Consider the following 20,771-nt stretch of genomic DNA (forward strand, 5'->3'; position numbering starts at 1 on the left):
TGGCGTTAAATACCTCTTATGAATTACAGCAGGCAGAGAATAAGGGCAGTCATGTAGGCACAGAAAGCATAAAGCTAATTTTTTTAAAGTCATACTTTTTAATTGACTTAGTAGATTTTTTATTATTTTTTTTTTAGATCTTTTATCGAAGAAAATTTTAGTCCAAAGTAAATTTCACTTTGTTTGGGGAAATGTTAACTCCTTTAAAATTTTTATTTTTAAATATTTAAAAAAAAATTTTAGAAATGTTAACTCCTTTTATTTCTTTCTGTTATGTTTTGCAGAGTAGTTCCTTGGATTCCATTTCTGACTCTCCCTATCTCTTGGCAGGTGGATTGGCATTTTGACTTTGTACCTCCTGCACAGAGGCAAGCTGGACTGTGCTGGCGGTGTCCTCCTCAGCAGTTACTTGATTGTTCTTATTGTCCTCCTAGCAGTTATAATATGTACCCTGACAGCCATCGTATGTGTCAGCATGAAAGGTAAAGCCTTTTGTATTTGCTGTCTGTTCTTTAACAGTTTGATTGAGATATAATTCACATACTGTAAAATTCTCCCATTTAAAGTGTGCAGGTCAAAGATTTTTAGTCTGTTCACAGAGCTGTCCAGCCATCACCACAGTTTTAGAACATTTTCATCATCCCTGAAAGAAATCCTATACCCATTAGCAATCATTCCTCATTTTTCCGGATTTCCTCAGCTCTAGCCATCCATGTATCTGCTTTCTGTCTGTAGGTTTGGCCATTCTGGATCATATAGGTAGAATCATCCACCATGTGGTCGTTGGGTCTGGCTCCAAACTTAGCATGTTTTCAAGGTTGATTCATGTTTTAGTGTGTCAGTACTTCATTCTTCTTATGGTTGAGTAATGTCAATTACATTGAATGTATATGCCACATTTTACTTATCCGTTTGCCAGTTGGTGGGCATTTGGAGTTATTTTACACTTTGGGGCTATTATAAATAATGCCACTATGAACATCCAGATCCATGTTTTTGCGTACATAGAGGTTTTCGTGTCTCTCGGACATACCTAGGGTGGAATTGTTAGATCATGTGGTCACCCTGTGTTTAACCTTCTGAGGAGCTGCCAGACTGTTTTCCAAGCAGCTGTACCATTTTTCTTTCAGTTTATGAAGCGTTTCCATTTCTCTACATCCTCACCAACACTTCTCATTGTCTGCCTTTTCGAGCATAGCCATCCTAGTGCACTTCATTGTGGTTTTGATTTGCAGTTCCTTTTTTTTTTTTTTTTTTTTTAATTTTTTTTTAAGGTTTATTTATTTTGAGAGAGAGAAGGGGGTGGGGGGGAACGCACAAACAGGAGCAGGGGAGGGGCAGAGAGTGAGGGAGACATAGAATCCGAAGCAGGCTCCAGGCTCTGAGCTGTCAGCACAGAGTCCGACACCGGGCTGAATCTCATGAACCGCAAGATCATGACCTGAGCCAAAGTTAGACATTTAACCAGCTGAGCCACCCAGGCGCCCTGATTTGCATCTCCTTGAGGACTAGTGGTATTGAGCATCCTCTCATATGGTTAGTGGCCATTTGTATATCATCTTTGGAGGTGTGTCTACTCAGATCCTTTGCCCAGTTTCAAGTGGGGTTATTTGTCATTTTTATTAGTGAGTTACAAGAATTCTATTTTTTTATGTTCATTTATTTTTGAGAGCGAGAGAAACAGCATGAGTGGGGGAGGGGCAGAGAGAGAGAGGGAGACACAGAATCCGAAGCAGGCTCCAGGCTCTGAGCTGTCAGCACAGAGCCCAATGCGGGGCTTGAACTCAGAGACCGTGAGATCATGACCTGAGCTGAAGTCGGCTGCTTAACCGACTGAACCACCCGGGCACTCCAAGAGTCCTGTCTATTCTTTTTTTTTTTTTTTTAACATTTATTTATTATTGAGAGATGGAGAGAGACAGAGCATGAGCAGGGGAGGGGAAGAAAGAGGAGGAGACAGAATCTGAAGCAGACTCCAGGCTCTGAGCTGTCAGCACAGAGCCCGACGCGGGGCTTGAACTCACAAACCGCGAGATCATGACCTGAGTCAAAGTCGGACGCTCAACCACCTGAGCCACCCAGGTGCCCCAGGAGTCCTGCCTATTCTTAATGATAATTCTTTCTGGGGCACCTGGGTGGCTCAGTCGGTTAAGTGTCTGACTTTGGCTCAGGTCATGACCTCACAGTCTGTGGGTTCAAGCCCCGCGTTGGGCTCTGTGCTGACAGCTCAGAGCCTGGAGCCTGCTTCAGATTCTCTATCTCTCTCTCTCTCTCTCTCTCAAAAATAAATAAAGATTAACAAAAATTTTGTTTAAGTGCTAACTCTTTTCTGTGTGTTAGGGTTTTTACTAGTCACTTCACCCAAAATGTTGGGAACCTTCCCTATATGATTGCTTAGGCTCACAGGATGAGCCAAGCAGTGTGGCGCATTAGGAAGTATCAAAGGCAAGCATGTATGGTGTGCCGCTCTCCAGTGCATTTCATCGTTGCTTGAATGGGGCTGCAGGAGGCATGCTTACACACTCAAAATGATGGTAAAACTGGGTGGCAGGATCACGATCTTGATGGTTTGGAATGACCAACTGAAACTTAAAAGGTGGTGGTCGCTCAGTGGCCAACTGTTTCATGAGAAAGACCATAGGGTTTTGGATGACCAAGGAGTGTGGCTTGTGCCCACTTCCTAGAGAAATGTATAGGAAAGAGAGCTCTGGGTATTTCAGCATGGCCCTGGAAACATGAATGCATGAAGATCGGCCCAGTTTTGTGATCTGTGCAATTCCCCATTGGGAGAAGTACCTTTGTGTTTTTGTTTTTGTTTGAAATAAACTCTACCCCCAACGTAGATCTTGAACTGACCCTTAGTTCAGCAGTCAGCAGTTGCATGCTCTACTGACTGAGCCAGCCAGGTGCCCCAGCACTAAAGAGTTTTTTAATGAAGTCTGAATTTCTGAAAGATGAAGTAGTTAGATTGGTGTCATTTCAGCTATGGCATTGTCTCATTTATTTTATTATTTATTATTCATTTATTTTAGTTTTTTGGTTTTTTAAATTATTAAAATTTTTTTAAATGTTTATTTTTGAGAGAGAGAGAGAGAAAGACCAAGCATGAGTCGGGGAGGGGCAGAGAGAGAGAGAGAGAGAGAGAGAGAGACAGACAGAGGGAGGGAGACACAGAATCCGAAGCAGGCTCCAAGCTCTGAGCTGTCAGCACAGAGCCCGATGGGAACTCAAACCCATGAACTGTGAGATCATGACCTGAGCCTAAGTCGGAAACTCAACCAACTGAGCCACCCAGGTGCCCGTAGCATCATCTCATTTATTTGCCCTTTCTGTTCATGTCATATTCTGGTTAGGAGACCAAGTGTACAGCTATATCAGGAGGTTCAGATTTAAAGCAGTAATGTAGCTTTTTTTTTCCCTTAAGTATTTTTTTCCTGATATTTTTGGTGGTATCAGGGCACTTTCACACCCTGTGATGGATGGCCGTGTTCACTGAGGCTCTTTCTCTTGAGCCTTTGCTTAATGCCTGCACCATCTCACATTCATGGTCAGGGCTCAGAAAATATATAACGGGTTGAGGCGCCTGGGTGGCTCAGTTGTTTGAGCGTCTGACTTCAGCTCAGGTCATGCATGACCTCACAGTTTGTGGGTTCGAGCCCCGTGTTGGGCTCTGTGCTGACAGCTCAGAACCTGGAGCCTACTTCTGATCTGAGTCTCCCTGTCTCTCTCTGCCCCTCCCCCACTCCTGTTCTCTCTCTCTCTCTCTCTCTCTCTCTCTCTCTCTCTCTCAAAAATAAATATTAGGGGCGCCTGGGTGGCGCAGTCGGTTAAGCGTCCGACTTCAGCCAGGTCACGATCTCGCGGTCCGGGAGTTCGAGCCCCACGTCAGGCTCTGGGCTGATGGCTCAGAGCCTGGAGCCTGTTTCCGATTCTGTGTCTCCCTCTCTCTCTGCCCCTCCCCCGTTCATGCTCTGTCTCTCTCTGTCCCAAAAATAAATAAATGTTGAAAAAATATATATATATTAAAAAAAAATTTTTTTTTAACATGTCGGTGTACATGTTAAGCATTATGTGCTGGTTGTGTGTGTGTTATAGGGAGGTTGCCCGTCCAGCAGCCTCTTCCAGTTTTACTCAGGACACCCCCTCCTCCCCGCCTTGCTCACATAGGAAGTGTGTGTGTCAGAGAAGCTGACCCTCCACCCAGCTCAGGAATGATTCTCATGGATGAGCCAGTGGACATGTGACCCAATTCCTTGCTCCTGTAGGAAAGATCCAGAAGGAACACAGTTTTTGCCCTGGGTGATTCTGTGTATGGATAAGCTGCTGAATTCCTGCTGCATCTCTACTCACAGCCTAGGATGAGCTGACGCATAAAGGAGGGCAGAGCCGTGAGAAGCAAGAATGCCGGTGACACCTGTCTTGGCTCTGCACTTCCAGTCCCTGAAGTCAGGACAGGTCCTTCCTGTTCTTAAACCTTTTGTTACTTGTGGCTGGAGATACCACAACCGAACTAAAAACAGTACTTTATAAAGCATGTTAGTTTAATTGCCAGTGCGTTACAAATAATATTGTATGCCTTATTAAGGGCACCTCGGTGGCTCTTGATCTTGGCTTAGGTCATGATCTCACGGTTAGTAGGATTGAGCCCCACATAGGGCTCTGTGCTGACAGTGCGGAGCCTGCCTGGGATTCTCTTTCTCCCTATGCCCCTCTTGTACCTGCGTGCGTGTATGCACGTACCTTCTCTCTCTTTCTCAAAATATATAAATAAACATCAAAATATATATATCTTAAGTAAATTTCAGAAAAATATCATAAGGTTAAAAAAAGCAAAACGAAAACAATATTGTAACATACGAGACTATGTGACTTAAAGCCAATCTTCTTCATGTATTAGGGGTCCTACTACAATAAATAAGAAGAAGACTGATCGTCAGTAGAAAAATGGGCAAAGGTCATAAACAGTAAAATAAATATAAGTGACTTTTACATGTACTAAAAATGTTCAGCCTCAGTCGCCATAACAAAAAGTCACCCAGATAATACATGGAGTTGGCAAGGCTGTGTGGAAATAAGCAGCTCGTTTTGTTTGTAAGTATACGTTGGAAGCCAGATTTGGGAAGTACACTGTGTATTAGGCAGTATTTTCGTATATATTTGCACGTGTGCAGACAAGTCCTTGTAGGTGAAGAAACAAAACAGATGAATATATAGGAAGGAAAAAAAAAACCCAAATGTTATGAGACTCTTAACAATAGAGGACAGACAGTGTTGATGGGGGGAGGCAAGAGGTTGCTACTAAGGAAGGCCCTTGTGATGAGCAGTGGGTGTTACATGTGGGTGGCGAATCACTAAATTCTACTCCTGAACCGATACTGCACTGTATGTTAACTGGCTAGAATGTAAATAAAAAAGGGGGGTGGGGGGGATGTCCTCGTGGGGATGTTCATTGCAGTGCTATTTGTAGGTATGAAAGATCAGAACAAACCCCATTCCTGTCACTGGGCCATGGGTTGGGTCTTTGCACATGTTACAAAGAATGAGGACTGCTTTGTGGACGGGTAAGGAGTGATTTCCAATACACTGAGGTATAGGACCTTGTGTGTAGTTTGCTACCTTTTCCTGAAGAGAAGACAACTGAAAGACTGGGGTACAGAGGCTTAATACTATGTACCTACTTGAACTGTTTGAACTTTTTACCTTTTACATGCATTACCTGCACAAAATTGATGAGTTTTCTGTAAATTGTAAGTTTTGTATATGTATGTAAATTGTTTTTTAATTTTAAAAAACGTTTTTTTTAAAAAAACGTTTATTCATTTTTTGAGAGAGAGAGAGAGAGAGCACACAAGCAGGGGAGGGGCAGAGAGAGAGGGAGACACTGAATCCAAAACAGGCTCCAGGCTTTGAGCTGTCAGCACAGAGCCCGACGCAGGGTTCGAACCCACAAACCGCGGAATCATGACCTGAGCCAAAGTCGGATGCTTAACTGAGCCATGCAGGCGCCCCTATTTGTATTTTCTTTTTTTTTTTTTTTAATTTTTTTTTTCAACGTTTTTTATTTATTTTTGGGACAGAGAGAGACAGAGCATGAACGGAGGAGGGGCAGAGAGAGAGGGAGACACAGAATCGGAAACAGGCTCCAGGCTCTGAGCCATCAGCCCAGAGCCTGACGCGGGGCTCGAACTCGCAGACCGCGAGATCGTGACCTGGCTGAAGTCGGACGCTCAACCGACTGCGCCACCCAGGCGCCCCAGCTATTTGTATTTTCTTAAGCAGGTGTCACACCCAGCATAGAGCCCAGTGCGGGGCCTGAACTCATGACCCTTAGACCAAGACCTGTGCTGAGATCAAGAGTCGGGCGCCTTAACTGACTTAGCCACCCAGGCACACCTTAGTTATATTTTGTAATAGCACATTGGTTAATTTTATTCTTGATACACGGATAATTTCTTTTGCCCCTTCTGTTCCGGGAGACATCTCGGTGATTAACCTGTCACTTGTACTGACAGACAGTGTTTATGTAGCTTTTGGCTGACATTATTCTGTAAAGGAAACGCCCCCAGTTGCAGAGGACACGTTTGGAACCAGTGGAGCTCATCTTTGCCCAGAAGACTGATGCCTGTGTATCTACCTGTCCTCTTTTTCCTGGTCATCTGTGTGGCATAGTTGGGAAGAATCTTGATATTGTGGTAGTTTCCAGTTTTGATTTGAGAACCTCTCTGATGAAATCCTACTGTTGCTCCCTTGTAGGAGGTTTGAGTAGGGAAGGTCCAGCCTCATGACAGCCACATTTTGGAAGAACACCCTCACCCTCCAGGGTCTGCCGTTCACTGTGTTTGACCCTGATTGTGGGACATTTCCTTGCATCTCCTCTGCATTTATATGCAAGCTCGCAGCTCCTTTCGTGCTGGAGAAGATTACGGCAGTGTCTGGAGGTGTTGAGCCAAAGATTCTGTGACACGGGCCTGCCTTTTGTGGTTTTTACATAAATGGCTATGCCTGATGAAGACCAAGGCTGTGCCGAGGACATTCCATTCAAGGATGAAGTTCTGCTCGCTCGTTATGAGGCAGCAGCAGCAGCAGCCGAGTCCGCCCTGGTGACCCCTTGCCTTGAGAGGAAGATCTATATGTAAATAAAAACGTTTTCATAGGAATGACTATATAAAGGAGATTTTTTTCAGCATCTTTATTTCTCTTTGGAATCCTAATCAGAACTCCATTTTCTGCTTCCCTATTTATGTATTTATTTCATTCGCATAGTATCAGGACTTTGGGAGTTTCGGGCCCAGGTGCTGTTGGGGAATTCATTCCCTTATTCGGAGCTACTGCCTTCCGGTGCGCCCCGCGGGTGAGCCCAGATACTGTTTCCTGTTTTGCGGGTGATCGCCTATTGTTAGTAGCGGGCTCCAAATAGAGCACTGATTTTTCATATGCCTGCACTTTGTCCCTCAGAGAGAGACAGTGTTGTTTTGGTTACCTTCTATTTTGTCTTTGTGCCAAAAATGGGGCCCAGTAGTGTCTAACATTTTAAAATGTGACTCTGAGGTCATTTTTGGAACCTAAAAGCTATTTCCTCACCAAATCATTCCTTAGATCTTGTTTTCTTTTTTTTTTTTTTTAATTTTTTTTTTTCAACGTTTATTTATTTTTGGGACAGAGAGAGACAGAGCATGAACGGGGGAGGGGCAGAGAGAGAGGGAGACACAGAATCGGAAACAGGCTCCAGGCTCCGAGCCATCAGCCCAGAGCCCGACGCGGGGCTCGAACTCACGGACCGCGAGATCGTGACTTGGCTGAAGTCGGACGCTTAACCGACTGTGCCACCCAGGCGCCCCTAGATCTTGTTTTCAATCATTGCTCTGGGGGCTTTTTTCCTTCACTGTTTTTGTTTTAATCATGGCATTTTTATGTTGCCTAAATCAGTATTTTATCACAACTTTTTCCCAAAGGGAGAGAGTTGATGTTTAACATCAGGAATTGAAGCACCCAGGCCTCTCTCTTGATACTTGGATTTGTTTTGTATGCAGAGTAAAAAGGCCATGTCTGGGGGCGCCTTGGTGGCTCACTCGGTTAAGCATCCGACTTCGGCTCAGGTCGTGATCTCCCAATTCATGGGTTCGAGCCCTGCATACGGCTCTGTGCTGACAGCTCAGACCCTAGAGCCTGCTTCAGATTCTTTGACTCCCTCTCTCCGTGCTCCTCCCCCATTCACGTTCTGTCTCTCTGTCTCTCAAAAAATAAATAAACGTTAAAAAAAAATTTAAAAAGTCCGTGTCTGAATAGGCCTCTTCACGTGATCTTAGGCATCAGAATTGTTCACTTCCCAAAAGTGAGTTCGTTGGTGAGACAGAGCCGGGACCACACAGACCTGGATTATGTTGTAGAAAGTAGTTACCAAGCTCTCCCAGCCTTAGTTTCTTCATTTGTAAAATGGGATGGTGGGGGCGCCTGGGTGGCTCAGTCGGTTGAGCATCTGACTTTGGCTCAGGTCATGATCTCACGGTTCGTGAGTTCAAGCACCGCGTCGGGCTCTGTGCTGACAGCTTGGAGCCTGGAGCCTGCTTGGGATTCTGTGTCTCCCTCTCTCTGTCTGGCCCTCCCCGACTCATGCTCCGTCTCTCTCTCTCTCTCTCTCTCTCTCTCTCAAAAGATAAATATTAAAAAAAAATGGGATGGTAACTGTTTTCAGAGTCGTGAGGATTACAGAATAATAGACGTGAGGTGTTTCAGATGGTGCCTGAACGCCATAGGTCTCGATTAGGTGGTGGAGTCATTCTTGTGGCTGCTTGAACTTGGTGACTGTGTAGGTCTGTTGGCCTGAGACGGCTCTGTTTGGTGCCAGCCGTTCCAGCATAATTATGAACAGCCCCTCCTTCCCCTCTCAGAGGTATCCCAGTTTGGCCAATGATTATATGGTCGCCCCAGGTAGAACCCGGAGGCTTTCTGTCATGTTCCCACCCCTCATCGGTCACTGACGGTCAGTCTTAGGCCTTGAGTACCAGTTACAAGTAGATGGAGCCAGGTGGGTACTGTGCTAATAGGTGCTCTGCTGTTTCTGTGGGAAGGAAGTGTCTGAGGAAGCAGGTGACCAGTTTGAATATCTTCTGTGTTTCAGGAACCATTTGTAACCCTGGACCGCGGAAATCCATGGCTAAGCTGCTTTACATCCGCCTGGCGCTCTTTCTGCCAGAGATGGGCTGGGCTTCTCTGGGGGCCGCCTGGATAGCAGACGACATTCGGTGTGACAAGACGGTTGTGAATGGCATCATTGCCACTGTCGTTGTCAGGTGAGGCCTTCCGTCTTCTCTCTCAGCTTCTTGTCTCAGGTGAGATGGAAGTCGACAGACCTTTCTGGGTAACTGCGGATAGCCCAATGGCACAGGGGCTTCCTGAAATCGTTAGGAATTGGACCTCTTTGAGTAGGTCATAAACATTGGGAGACGCTTGTTCATATATGAGAATTCATCTTTCGTTATGTGTGTATTGATGTCATTTTCTTTCTCACTGGTTCTCATTTTTCTGCATTTCGTCCCTTGTGTTATGAGAAGGAAGAAAACCCAGATACCAAACCAAGGGCAAAAACTAAAGGCAAGAGGAGTAGAAACGCAGTGCCAGGAATTGTGACGGGGGCTGCTGCCTGGGAGTCAGGCTTTCACGTTTTCCAGGCTAATGGTCTTAGAACTGATCAAGTTAATTCCCGTCCTGTTACAGAGAAGGAAAGGGGGGGCTTCCCGAGCCGCCCGGGCAGCGGTGGCAGAATCCCCTCACGGGGGCGCGTCTTCCGCTGGCACGCGTTTCCCTGAGCCACAGCGCCTGGCACGTTGTGCACTGTCTGGACACGCTCACACATATGAATGGAAGACCTCTTGGACTCTTCCACAGTGTGGCAAAGTTCTCCTGGTTTTGCCGGGAAGAACCCTGAGGCATGGAGGAGTCTGGGTCGTGCTGGTGGCCCTTGGAGAGCAGGTTCCAGCTGCTTCCACGCCCAGGCTGCAACTGTACCTACTAGACGTCTTTTTTGTGGCCTTTACTTTTTTTTTTTTTTTTTTTTGAGAGAGAGAGAGAGAGAGAGAGAGAGAGAGAGAGGGAGGGCGGGCGGGCCGGCGGGCACGCATGCGTGCATGAGCTACAATCCAGGGAGGACCAGAAGGAGAGAGAATCTCAGGTAGGCTCCATGCCCAACACAGCATTGGATGTCATGAACTGTGCGATCATTACCTGAGCCCAAATCAGGAGTCGGACACTCAACCGACTGAGCCACCCAGGCGCCCCTTTTGTGGTCTTTACTTTTAAGGCTCTGATTTTTGTGAGGCCTGGGTCAGCCGTGGATGCATAAAGAACTTTCTAGAAAAAACAAGTCGCTCACCTCAGCCTGGTTCTGGGAAATCCGCGTCTTCCTCGGTAACTAGAGCCACGGCTGTACAGATGTAAAAACTGAACCCTGAGGAGGGAGCCCTGGCTCATGCATGTGGACGTGGGACCCACGGTCATCGCGCCTTCTTCCTCTCTCTGTTTTGCAGCTGGATTATCATCGTCTCCACTGTGGTTACCATTATCGTCGTCTTTGACCCGCTGGGGGGGAAGATGGCTCCGTATTCCTCTGCTGGCCCCAACCACCTGGACAGTCATGAGTCGAGCCAGCTACTTCACGGCCTCAAGACAGCAGCTACCAGCGTGTGGGAGACCAGGATCAAGTTACTGTGCTGCTGCGTCGGGAAAGATGACCACACTCGAGTTGCTTTTTCGAGTATGGCAGAGCTTTTCTCAACCTACTTTTCAGTAAGCCGAAGGGGTCTGCTTTCGTCTCTTCTCCCGAGTCAATGTCTCCTCTGTGAAGATGAGCCCTCTGTGTTTTGAGCCGCGCCCCCGTTGACAGAAAACAGCTCTTGCGGATGTGTGGTCTGTGCGTGGCAGAGCAGGGGAGATGCTCACGGGACGTGGGCTCCGGAGCCTTAAGCCGGGGCCCTGCGCTTCGGATGCCGTGTCTCCGGTCAGCGTGTCCTGCGTTGCTGCTGGTTCTTTGCACCGTGAAGGGTGTTAGTTAGTTTTCAAGGAGGCGAATAATGGAACCTGTATGTTTCGCGGGTAATTTGCCAGTCACCTGAATCCTGTGTCCTCCGGCCAGTGTGCTGCAGGTGCAGGCAGATGTAAGCAGTGTCCCGCATCCGGGGTGGTGTCAGACCTCGTGTGCCACATTACGGCACGACGGGATGTGTCCTTGCAGCGCAGGAAGGTGTCCTCACTCTAGAGCAGTTTCTTCAGTGATTTAGAAAAACTTGGTTTTCTTCCACATCGAGTGCTTTCGTGTAACATCCTCTAGTAAACTATCGTGTTCAGTATTGAGACCAAGTAAGGGACAGGAGTTCTCTTGCCATCCTGAGTGACTGCTGGTCCCTTTCCTGCGGCGTCCGAGTCAGCAGTGTCCAGGGCTGGCCCCGTAGGCTGACACCAGGCGGGTAGCAGCAGCCTCTGTGTAGACAGTGGACAAGGGTCTCCCTAAACTAATCCCCAGGAGTGCTTCTGCCTAGTCTTAAGATATTTGGAAGAAGCAGGGGTGCCTGGGTGGCTCAGTCGGTTGAGCATCCGACTTTGGCTCAGGTCACGATCCGTGAGTTCGAGCCCCGCTTGGGGCTCTACTGTCAGTGCAGAGCCTGGTTCGGATCCTCTGTCTCCCTCTCTCTGCCTTTCTCCCATGCACACATGCACTCACTCTCTCAATCTCTCTCTCTTGAAGATAGACATTAAAAAAAAAATTTTTTTTTTAAACTTTGGAAGAAGGAAGAAGAGAATCTGAGTGTTCTCAGCAGGTGTCTTCACCTGCATCACAGGTAGAGCTGATGACTCAGGGGCTGAGTGGCCAGTACCTGCTCCTTTTGGACTGGAAGTGCCTGGAGGCAGCTGAGGATTCCTGCCTGCTCCATACCCCACCCGGAGGAGGAGGGGAAAGTCAGGGGCAGGCGGCTTGCTCTGTTGCTGTCCTGGAGTGGGGTTCTCCCGGAGGCTTGCAGTAGCTGGTGTATTTAAGTTCAGTGTCGAATCTCTGCCCCAGGGACTCTTGCCACAAAACCACAGCATCTTGAGCAAGCATCTAAGTTTGGGCTAAAATCGGCTGTTACTGGCAAAGATGGTGAATTTACTTATCCATTTGCTCCCCAGCTTTACAAAAGATGTGAAGTCCATTAAGTGGTTCAGTTACTTAAAGTGAAATCTGAAATAAGAGCTCAGCCACATTTTTTTGTTGTCCAGTGGATTTGTCTGAGGGCAGGATAGGAAAAAACATTAAGCTCACATGCAGAAGTCTTGAAAGGAAAATACTTTTTAAGATACCCATTTACACATAACTGTGTGTGCATGTGAACTGTATAAAACTGGGTTTTGAGGAACTCGGGCTGTCCCTGCTAAGTTTTATGACAAGCCGCTGTTTGCACCCAGGACACAGATCTGGTGCCCAGCGACATTGCGGCGGGCCTCACCCTTCTCCATCAGCAACAGGACAACATCAGGAACAGCCAGGAGCCTGATGAGGTCATCAGCCATTCCCCAGGCCCCCCCCAGGTAAGCCCGTTCTTTTGGGTTGTAGAGTTTTGACATTTACACCTATTTATGTATCTTCAAAAAACAAAGAACAGAAAAACCTGGCCAGCACCAATTTCAGGAGCAGCTGGCTTGGAATGTGAGTTGTGGCTTCTGCTGGTTGTGGTTTTTCACCCGTCAGGTAAGGCGTTTGCTCACCCGGAGTTCAGGGAGCGGAGCCCGTTCCTGGCTGCTTCACATCCATGTATCTTGAAAGCATTCTCTTTTAGGAACTTGGCTGTTGCAGTCTACGTGGCAGAAACTCAGGGACCGGGCTTGGATCTCCCTGGGTGTGTTTGCGCTCTGCGCCTGGGGAGCGGAAACGGGTCAGCTTTGCTTGATGGGTTTTCCTGCCACGGGTGTTTATGCTTCTGAAAGAGAAGGTGGCACGTAGGAGTATACGTTTCTCCGCACCCCATCCAGCTGTCCAGGTCTTCACGGCTCACTTGTTGCAGGAAGGGGAGACTCCGGAGTTTGAGTTCAGGTGTATGACCTTGGTGAGTTGGTCTTGTCCGTAAGGGGTTCCCTGATACAGAAAGCTTTTTTTCCTTCTCTTACAGGAAGCTGATTTAGATGCAGAGTTAGAAAATTGCCATCATTACATGCAGTTTGCAGCAGCCGCCTACGGGTGGCCCCTGTACGTTTATCGGAACCCCTTCACAGGCCTGTGCAAGATCGGTGGGGACTGGTAGGTGGAGGGGTTTGAGGCCTCCGTCTTCCTTCTGCTTGTCACTTGCTACGCAGTCTGTCCTTTATTTCCTAAAAATAATCCGGTTTCCCCTCTCAAAACACTTTCTGTTTTGAAATATTTCAGAACTGCAAGATCAGTACTGAGAACTCCCATGTATCCTTTATATGGGGCCACCAGTTGTGACTCAGTTTGGTCACATGTGCTGTGTTACTATAAATACATAGCTTCTTCCTGAACCACTGGAAGTGTAATGCGATCAGCATGCCCCTTCTCTGTGGTTACTTCAGCCTGTATTTCTGTTCCCTCCCTCCCTCCCTCCTTCCCCTTTCTTTATTTTTAATTTGAGAGAGCCAAAGTACAAGTGGGGTGAGGGGCAGAGAGAGAGAGAGAAAGTTACCATTAAGCAATAGCTCATTTATATTCTGTATTCACAGTTTTCCAGTTGCCACGATAGTATCCTTTGTAACAGTTTTTCCTCCAGGTCAAGATTACGCGTTGCACTTAGTTGACATGCATCCCTAGTTTTTTTCTATTTTGGAACTATTCCTCAGTCATTTTTCATCTTTCATGATCTTGACATTTTGGAAAGGACAGTGTAGGTATTTTGTGGAATGGCCCTCAATTTGCCTTTGTCAGATGGTTTCTTCCTGATGAGAGTCCAGATACACATTTTTGGCAGGAATGTCCCGTGAGGGGTATTGCACCCTTCTTAGAATTACATCATATCAGCAAACGCAAGAGGTCAGTTTGTCCCGTTACTGGAGTTTTAGAGTCTCTCCCATTCTTTTTTTTTAATGCTTTATTTATTTTTGAGAGAGACAGAGACAGAATGCGAGTGGGTTAGGGGCAGAGCAAGAGGGAGACACAGAATCCGAAGCAGGCTCCGGGCTCTGAGCTGTCAGCGCAGAGCCCGACTCGAGGCTCAAACTCACAAACCACGAGATCATGTCCTGAGCTGAAGTCGGACGCTCAACCAACTGAGCCACCCAGGCGCTCCTTTTTTAAATTTTTTTAATGTTTACTTATTTTTGAGACAGACCGAGCATGAGTGGGGGAGGGACAGAGAGAGAGGGAGACACAGAATGTGAAACAGGCTCCAGGCTCTGAGCTGTCAGCACAGAGCCCGACGTGGGGCTCGAACTCACAAGCTGTGAGATCATGACCTGAGCCGAAGTCGGACACTTAACTGAGTGAGCCACCCAGGCGCCCCAAGTATCTCCCATTCTTGATATTGATTTTTTTGTATATGTGAAACATCGACATGACTCCAGAGATGAAAGCTGTAGTAAGAAGTATGCACAGGAATGTAATAATCTCTTAAAGGCCATTATATGTTCGCCAGAGTAAGGCCTGAAAATTGTAAACTTGGGTCCTTGTGATTTGGGGAAGACAGAACAGTGGGGATCGATGTTCCTTGGTCAGTGGCTCAGGTTGGCAGAGTACCAGCCTTGCCTGTGTTTTTAGTTGTAGAACCAGGACAGCAGAATATGACTTGGTTGGAGGTGATCAGCTCAGCTGCCATTTTGGCTCCATCCTGCAGACGACAGGGCTACAGTACAGGGACTTCATTCACATAAGCTTTCATGACAAGGTAGGTGTAACGGCGCTTCTGAACTTCTTTGGGGTCCTGGAGTCCTTTGAGATTCTGACAGAAGTTACAGATTTTTTTTTTTTTTTATGTTTATTTACTTTTGAGAGAGAGAGACAGAGACAGAGTGGGAACGGGTGAGGGGCAGAGAGAGAGGGAGACACAGAGTCCAAAGCAGGCTCCAGGCTCCGAGCTGTCAGCACAGAGCCCAACGCGGGGCTGGAGCCCACGAACCGCGAGATCATGACCTGAGCCGAAGTGGGACGCTTAACCGACCGAGCCCCTCAGGCGCCCCTACAGATTATTTTCCCCAGAAAAACGTACATGGGGAGACACACACACACACACTTTGCATACTGTTTTGGCTTAACGTAGATGGAGCCAGAAGTCTTCATAGAGATGCTGTACTGTGTTTTTGGTTTGGTTTTGTTTTAAGTTTATTTATTTATTTTGAGAGACAGCTTGCTAGTAAGCAGGGCGGGGACAGAGAGAGAGGGAGAGTCCCAAGCAGGGGCTTAAACTCCCGAACTGTGAGATCATGACCTGAGCCGAAACTAAGAGTCAGTCACTTAACCGACTGAGCCCCCCCGGATGCCCCTGCACCGTGTCTGCACGTAGCCCGCCTCCTGTTGAAGGACAGGGAGCTGCACTTGGCAGTCGTGGCTGCGGAACCGTTAGCAACGGGGGCCGGCCTGACTCTGTATCCGCAGCCACACGTTCTTACCCTCGGGACCTCCTGCCTCTTTCCCTCGCCCTCAGGTCTACGAGCTTCCCTTTTTAGTGGCTCTGGACCACAGGAAGGAGTCCGTCGTGGTGGCAGTGCGAGGAACCATGTCTCTCCAGGTAGGGAGCCCAGGGACGAGGGGTGGGGCGAACGGCCAGCCGCGGGCACCAGGAGCTGAGGATCAAGGCGGCGTCAGACAGGGCAGCAGGCGTTGGGGGGGAACACTGGGACAGAAGCTGCCGAAGCAGACCCCGGTTGTGAGACACTCCCTTTGGAAAAACCCAGGAAGTCGTTTTCCTTTTCACTGAGAAGCATCAGAAACAGACTGGCGGGGTTGGGGAGATGGGGGGCTTCCCTTCAAGAAGTTGCTACAGAGGCGCCTGCCAGTCCCCTCCTGGTGCTCACATGCGGACGCCTCGAGGACTGCCACTTACCTGTCCCCAGCCCAGCGAGACCTCTCCCGTCCTGTCCCGGGGAGATCCTGGGTGGCTTTTTTCTCCCTGTTTCCATGATGTGCTTTTCGGTCTGTTCTTGGCCGTTCCTCAATCTCATTTCCTGATTCCCACTTTGCTGCCGCCCCAGAAAGTGTAGAGAGACCTTGACCCTCTGCAGGGCGGGGGTGCACCTGGGGGTTCTGGCCGGACACCACAGGCACCTCGCCTCCTCCAGACCCGCTGTCTGGGCCCCGATTTCTGGTAATTCTGCAGCAGCCCCCAGCTGTCCCCTATAGAAAGGGTGAAGCCGTCCTCGGTGTCTGTCCTGCCTTCCTGCCCGGCTCTCTCCGGCCGTCTCTCTGTGCACAGGTCCCCGTCCCTGGTCTTTCATTTTCCCAGTCAGTCCTCATACCGTCCACAGAGACTCTTTCCAGAATGTGGGTCCGATCTTCCCACTCCTCAGGACCTCCCTCACCGCACCCCCTTCCCCGTTGCTTTTTAATACAGAATTCATGTCTCTTATCATGGCTCTATCGGAGCTTTGTGACCCGAGCCCCCCTGCCTTTCCACTTCCCACCAGGCACTCCACATGCTCCGGAGTCCCATCCCTGGTGGGTTAGCCAAGCCGGGGCCTGCTGCCCCTTCACCTGGGGTTGCCCACCTCTCTGTTTCCTGAAAGTAAGTTTTTCCTTTAGTCTCTGGCGTCACCTCCTCCAGGAAGCACCCCCACCCCAATGCATTTCTTACCCTCCCTTAGGTTTCTGTGAGCCGTTGATAGCCCCTTGAGGATAGGAACCATGCTTTGTTCAAAACCCAGGTACAGGGCTCTGCTCTGTGGTACTTAGAAGAGGGGTGTACAGAGTACTTAGGCAGAAGGTGTGTCTTAGACGCGTCCCACAGCCCCCTCCCTGCCATGGGTCCCTCAGGCTTCCTGGCCACCTGGGTTTCCCTCCTGAGTTTGGGTGTGAGGTTCAGTCCTCAGTCTGACCCAGGAGACTGTCCTTCAGAGGGACCCACCCCGCAGCGTCTGCTCTCAGCTCATCCCGGCGGCCTCTTCCAATGCGCTCTTTGCAGGACATCCTCACGGACCTGTCAGCGGAGAGCGAGGACCTGAACTTGGAGTGTGGGGTGCAAGACTGTTCGGCGCACAAGGTACGAGCCCTGGGGTTTGTGTTCGGGAATGTTCCGTCCAAGAGAAGCTCAGAGGGGCCAGGGTTTTTCCAAGTCTGACTGTCCGTCGTGGTGGCAGTCATGCTAGGCAGAATGCTAACCTGCTAACCGTACAGCAGATAGCCAGTGCCGAGTGAGTGCTCTCTTCCCCTTTAGTACAAATTCCCACGACAGTCCCACCAGGTTGCTTTTTGTTTCTTTAAGAGGAAGCAGCAGGTTCTGAGCCATCGAGGGACTTACCAGAGGCCACCCAGTTGTTAGGATAAGTGTCACTCGGCATTTGACCCCCCAGTCGAATGCTCTTCCCTTGATGAAAGTCACACATTGTCGTGGGGAAGTCGAGGTCCAAGAAGCGTCCAGCGCACGTGAGTCTCCCGCCCAGGAGCCCCGAGGGGCCCCGCAGCCCCGTCCAGTCACCCGCGGGTTTCCTGTGCAGAGGACACAACACACGAGTTCTCGTCTTGTTGGTTCTGTGCCGGTGGCGTGGGGCTGCGGGCTCCTCCTCCAGGAACACAAAGGGCCTAGAGCAGAGGTGGTTTTTTTAAACGGTTTCGATGACGTGACATAATATCTGTCACATTAACCACTTGTAAGCGTACGGGTTGCTGGCGGTAGATAGATTCCAAATGCCCGTCCCCATGACCGCCGTCTGTGCCCAGACTTTCTCATCGTCCTAAACAAACTGTCCCTTCAGCAGTCCCCTCTCGGCAGCCGCTGAGAGACGTTCTGCTGTGTGCACAGACCACTTTGGTTTGTCCGTTTGTCCACTGGAGGGCCCGCCGGCCACTGCTGCAGCCCTTCCTTTGCGCTCTGTAGAGACTCCACCCAGAAGCGGGGCCGCCGCGTCTTGGGGTGTTAGCTGGGTTTCACTCGGGGAGGAGCCGCCGAACTGTCTTCCGGCCCAGCTGCACCAGTTGGCGCTCCGCTTGCAGCGTGTGAGGGCTCCCGTTCTCCACGTTCTCATTCACACATATCTTCTGTGGCTTCGATGACAGCCATCCCAGGGGTGCGAAGCGGTGTCTCGCTGCGGTCTGGGTTCACGTTTCCCTGATGACTGATGCGGTGGCGAGCAGGGTGTTTTAACGTTTGGGGGAATGTCCGGTCCCAGAGATCATGGCGGCTGCTTCCGGGGCCAGGGCTGTCGGGGTGGACGGCGGTGGGCCTGTGCTGTTTTTATGCACTTGGGGTTTTTCAACCAAAACCCGTATCACTTCTCTAGTAATCGTTTTTTAAGCAAAATGCTTAGTTTTTATATAAACGTGTCAGAGCCAGAGTGGAGCTGATTGAGCCAGTGTCCTGCCTGGATAGTTCGCAAGGCGGGGCCAGACTGGAGGCTTCGTTCTGCCCCCCGTTAGAAGCTTGACAGTCCTCGGAAGTGAATGTTCCCCCGCAACCCCTAGCTGTCTCTTTGTGCCTCGAGTCACACAGGAATCCAGTTTAACTGTCGGACACGTGGGAAGAAGAACCAGAATGTTCGACTTTCTTACCGAGACACAGCCACTAGCCAACCACAGGATGCAGTTCAGTGGGCTGGGTAGTGGCTCTGGTCTTAGAATCTAGCCGCAGGCTTTGTGCGACCACAAGATGCGCTCTGAGCCTGGTCCCGGTCCCTCCAGAAGCAGCTCCTCCCTCGGGCCAGGAAGGTGGCTGCTGGAGCTGCAGGCCTAAGGGCCTGTACTGCTGCTCTCCGCCTCTGGCTTCACTCCTACACGTTTTGGCCCCGATACTGGCCGAAGTCGTTGGAGTTCACGACCATGCAAGCGAGCACAGTCTTGGCCTGCGTGTGTGACACGGGCCAGGGACTCCGGCCAGCTGCAGTGGTGTCCAGGTCACTTTTGGCTCTGTCTGTCCGGAACCGGGCCTCTCTCGTGTGAGGCCAGGTCCCGCCTCCTCCCACAGAATTCAGTCATTACCCACTCAGGGATTTGCAGTAGCTCGGGAGGCTGTCCCTCGTCTCGCATCTGAACACAGGATTTCTCCCCTTCGGTCTTGTTAGATAGAAGAGCAGCCGCACAAGGACAGGGGCCACGATGGCCTTGTCTTGTCCTCCATTGAAACTGCTTCATTTTTCAAGAAGCCTGTTTCTTAGGACAGCTGTATTTGTTAGGAGGTTTTACATTTCATTTCTTCTTTGAAATGGAACTAAAATCTGACCCCCCCCCAGAACTCATTTCCGATGGTCTTAGTTTTGCCTTTGCCGAAACTGAATACTTGACGAATATCTTAGAAGATCAGCCACTTATAATCTAAATCTGACAATCCGTCAGGACTTGGCTGAAGTAAACCGTGGTATGTGTATACAGCAAAATATCGTATAGCTTCAGAATAAGCCATAGAAAGACCCCTTGCCATGCACGTGTGTTCCCGATGTTACCCGTTCACTGGTTCGTGAAAACAGCCATGGAGCCCCCTCTCCAGGCCGAACTCTGCATCAGGAACCAGGAACACAAGGGCGAGTGGTAGCTGTGGCCGCTGATCCCCAGGTGCTGGTCTCCGCCTTGGGGAGACCGTCACAAATGAGTGTGCACAGTGTAAGCCTGTCACCTGTCATAACGGAACTCATTTCGTCTGATGATCAAAAGCCACCTTCTCTCGTCTGCATTTTTAGGGGATTTCTCAAGCCGCCAGATATGTGTACCAGCGCCTCATCAACGATGGGATCTTGAGCCAAGCGTTCAGCATTGCTCCCGTGAGGTTTTCATTTTTCTTTTCCTTCCCGTCGTTGTCGTCAGCCGTCTGCTTCGTCTTAACCGCGACACGTTCTGCTTTTGTCCCGCAGGAATACCGGCTAGTGGTCGTGGGACACAGCCTGGGGGCCGGCGCCGCGGCCCTGCTGGCCATCTTGCTCAGGAGCTCGTACCCTCAAGTCCGGTGCTACGCCTTCTCCCCGCCCCGGGGGTTGCTGAGGTACTTGTTTTCTGGCAGGCGTGCGACGGGGTGCCGCGTGCTCCAGACCGGTCTTGGAGTTGTGATCTCGTGATCTCTCGTGCTCAGCCCGTTTGCTTCAAGCACTGCACAGTTGCAGGGACATCGAACAGCCTTTCACAGGCCTGCTTGAGCACAGCTCTGCTCTCCCAAAGGGCACAGAGCGGAGACTCTCTTTACACAGAGGGACGGCTCACATCAGATGTCCCACAGAATACGTCGTGAAATGGTCACGAGACGTCTAGGCAACCTCTGTCTCCTTACATGACAGAATTTCTTTCCTTGGGACAAGAACTCTTAAGATTCATTTAGCAACTTTCAGTGTTTGTTTATTTTTGAGAGACAGAGAGACAAAGAGAGACAGAGCACAAGTGGGGGAGGGGCAGAGAGAGAGGGAGACACAGAATCCAAAGCAGGCTCCGGGCTCCGAGCTGTCAGCGCAGAGCCCGACGCAGGGCTCAAACCTACAAGCCATGAGATCATGACCTGAGCTGAAGTTGGACGCTCACCCGACTGAGCCCCCCCCCCCGGCGCCCCCCTCTTAGGAGCTTGCAGATGTGCCATCTGGTGTGAGTAACTCGTCACCATGCTGTACTTCCATCCCCATCGGTCCCCGTGACTTATTTATAATTCGGGCTTTGCGCCCTTGGGCTCCGTTCACCC

At 49.5% G+C, this 20,771-nt stretch overlaps 1 protein-coding gene across 2 annotated transcripts in view; it reads left to right on the top strand.

The window, feature by feature from the left end:
• DAGLB (diacylglycerol lipase beta) overlaps positions 1-20,771 on the top strand; it is a 34,845-nt gene that overhangs the window by 1,600 nt on the left and 12,474 nt on the right. Inside the window, exons 2-11 of one of the 2 annotated variants that reach the window (XM_047837732.1) lie at positions 331-482; positions 9,119-9,290; positions 10,524-10,782; positions 12,436-12,558; positions 13,137-13,264; positions 14,732-14,858; positions 15,615-15,698; positions 17,088-17,165; positions 19,792-19,872; positions 19,963-20,090. In XM_047837732.1, coding sequence (XP_047693688.1) covers positions 331-482; positions 9,119-9,290; positions 10,524-10,782; positions 12,436-12,558; positions 13,137-13,264; positions 14,732-14,858; positions 15,615-15,698; positions 17,088-17,165; positions 19,792-19,872; positions 19,963-20,090 — 1,332 coding nt within the window. The remainder of the gene's footprint in view (positions 1-330; positions 483-9,118; positions 9,291-10,523; positions 10,783-12,435; positions 12,559-13,136; positions 13,265-14,731; positions 14,859-15,614; positions 15,699-17,087; positions 17,166-19,791; positions 19,873-19,962; positions 20,091-20,771) is intronic. The other variant, XM_047837733.1, reaches the window with a different exon arrangement.

Source organism: Prionailurus viverrinus, chromosome E3 (genome assembly GCF_022837055.1).
Source record: "Prionailurus viverrinus isolate Anna chromosome E3, UM_Priviv_1.0, whole genome shotgun sequence".
Classification (NCBI taxonomy): Eukaryota; Metazoa; Chordata; class Mammalia; order Carnivora; family Felidae; genus Prionailurus; species Prionailurus viverrinus.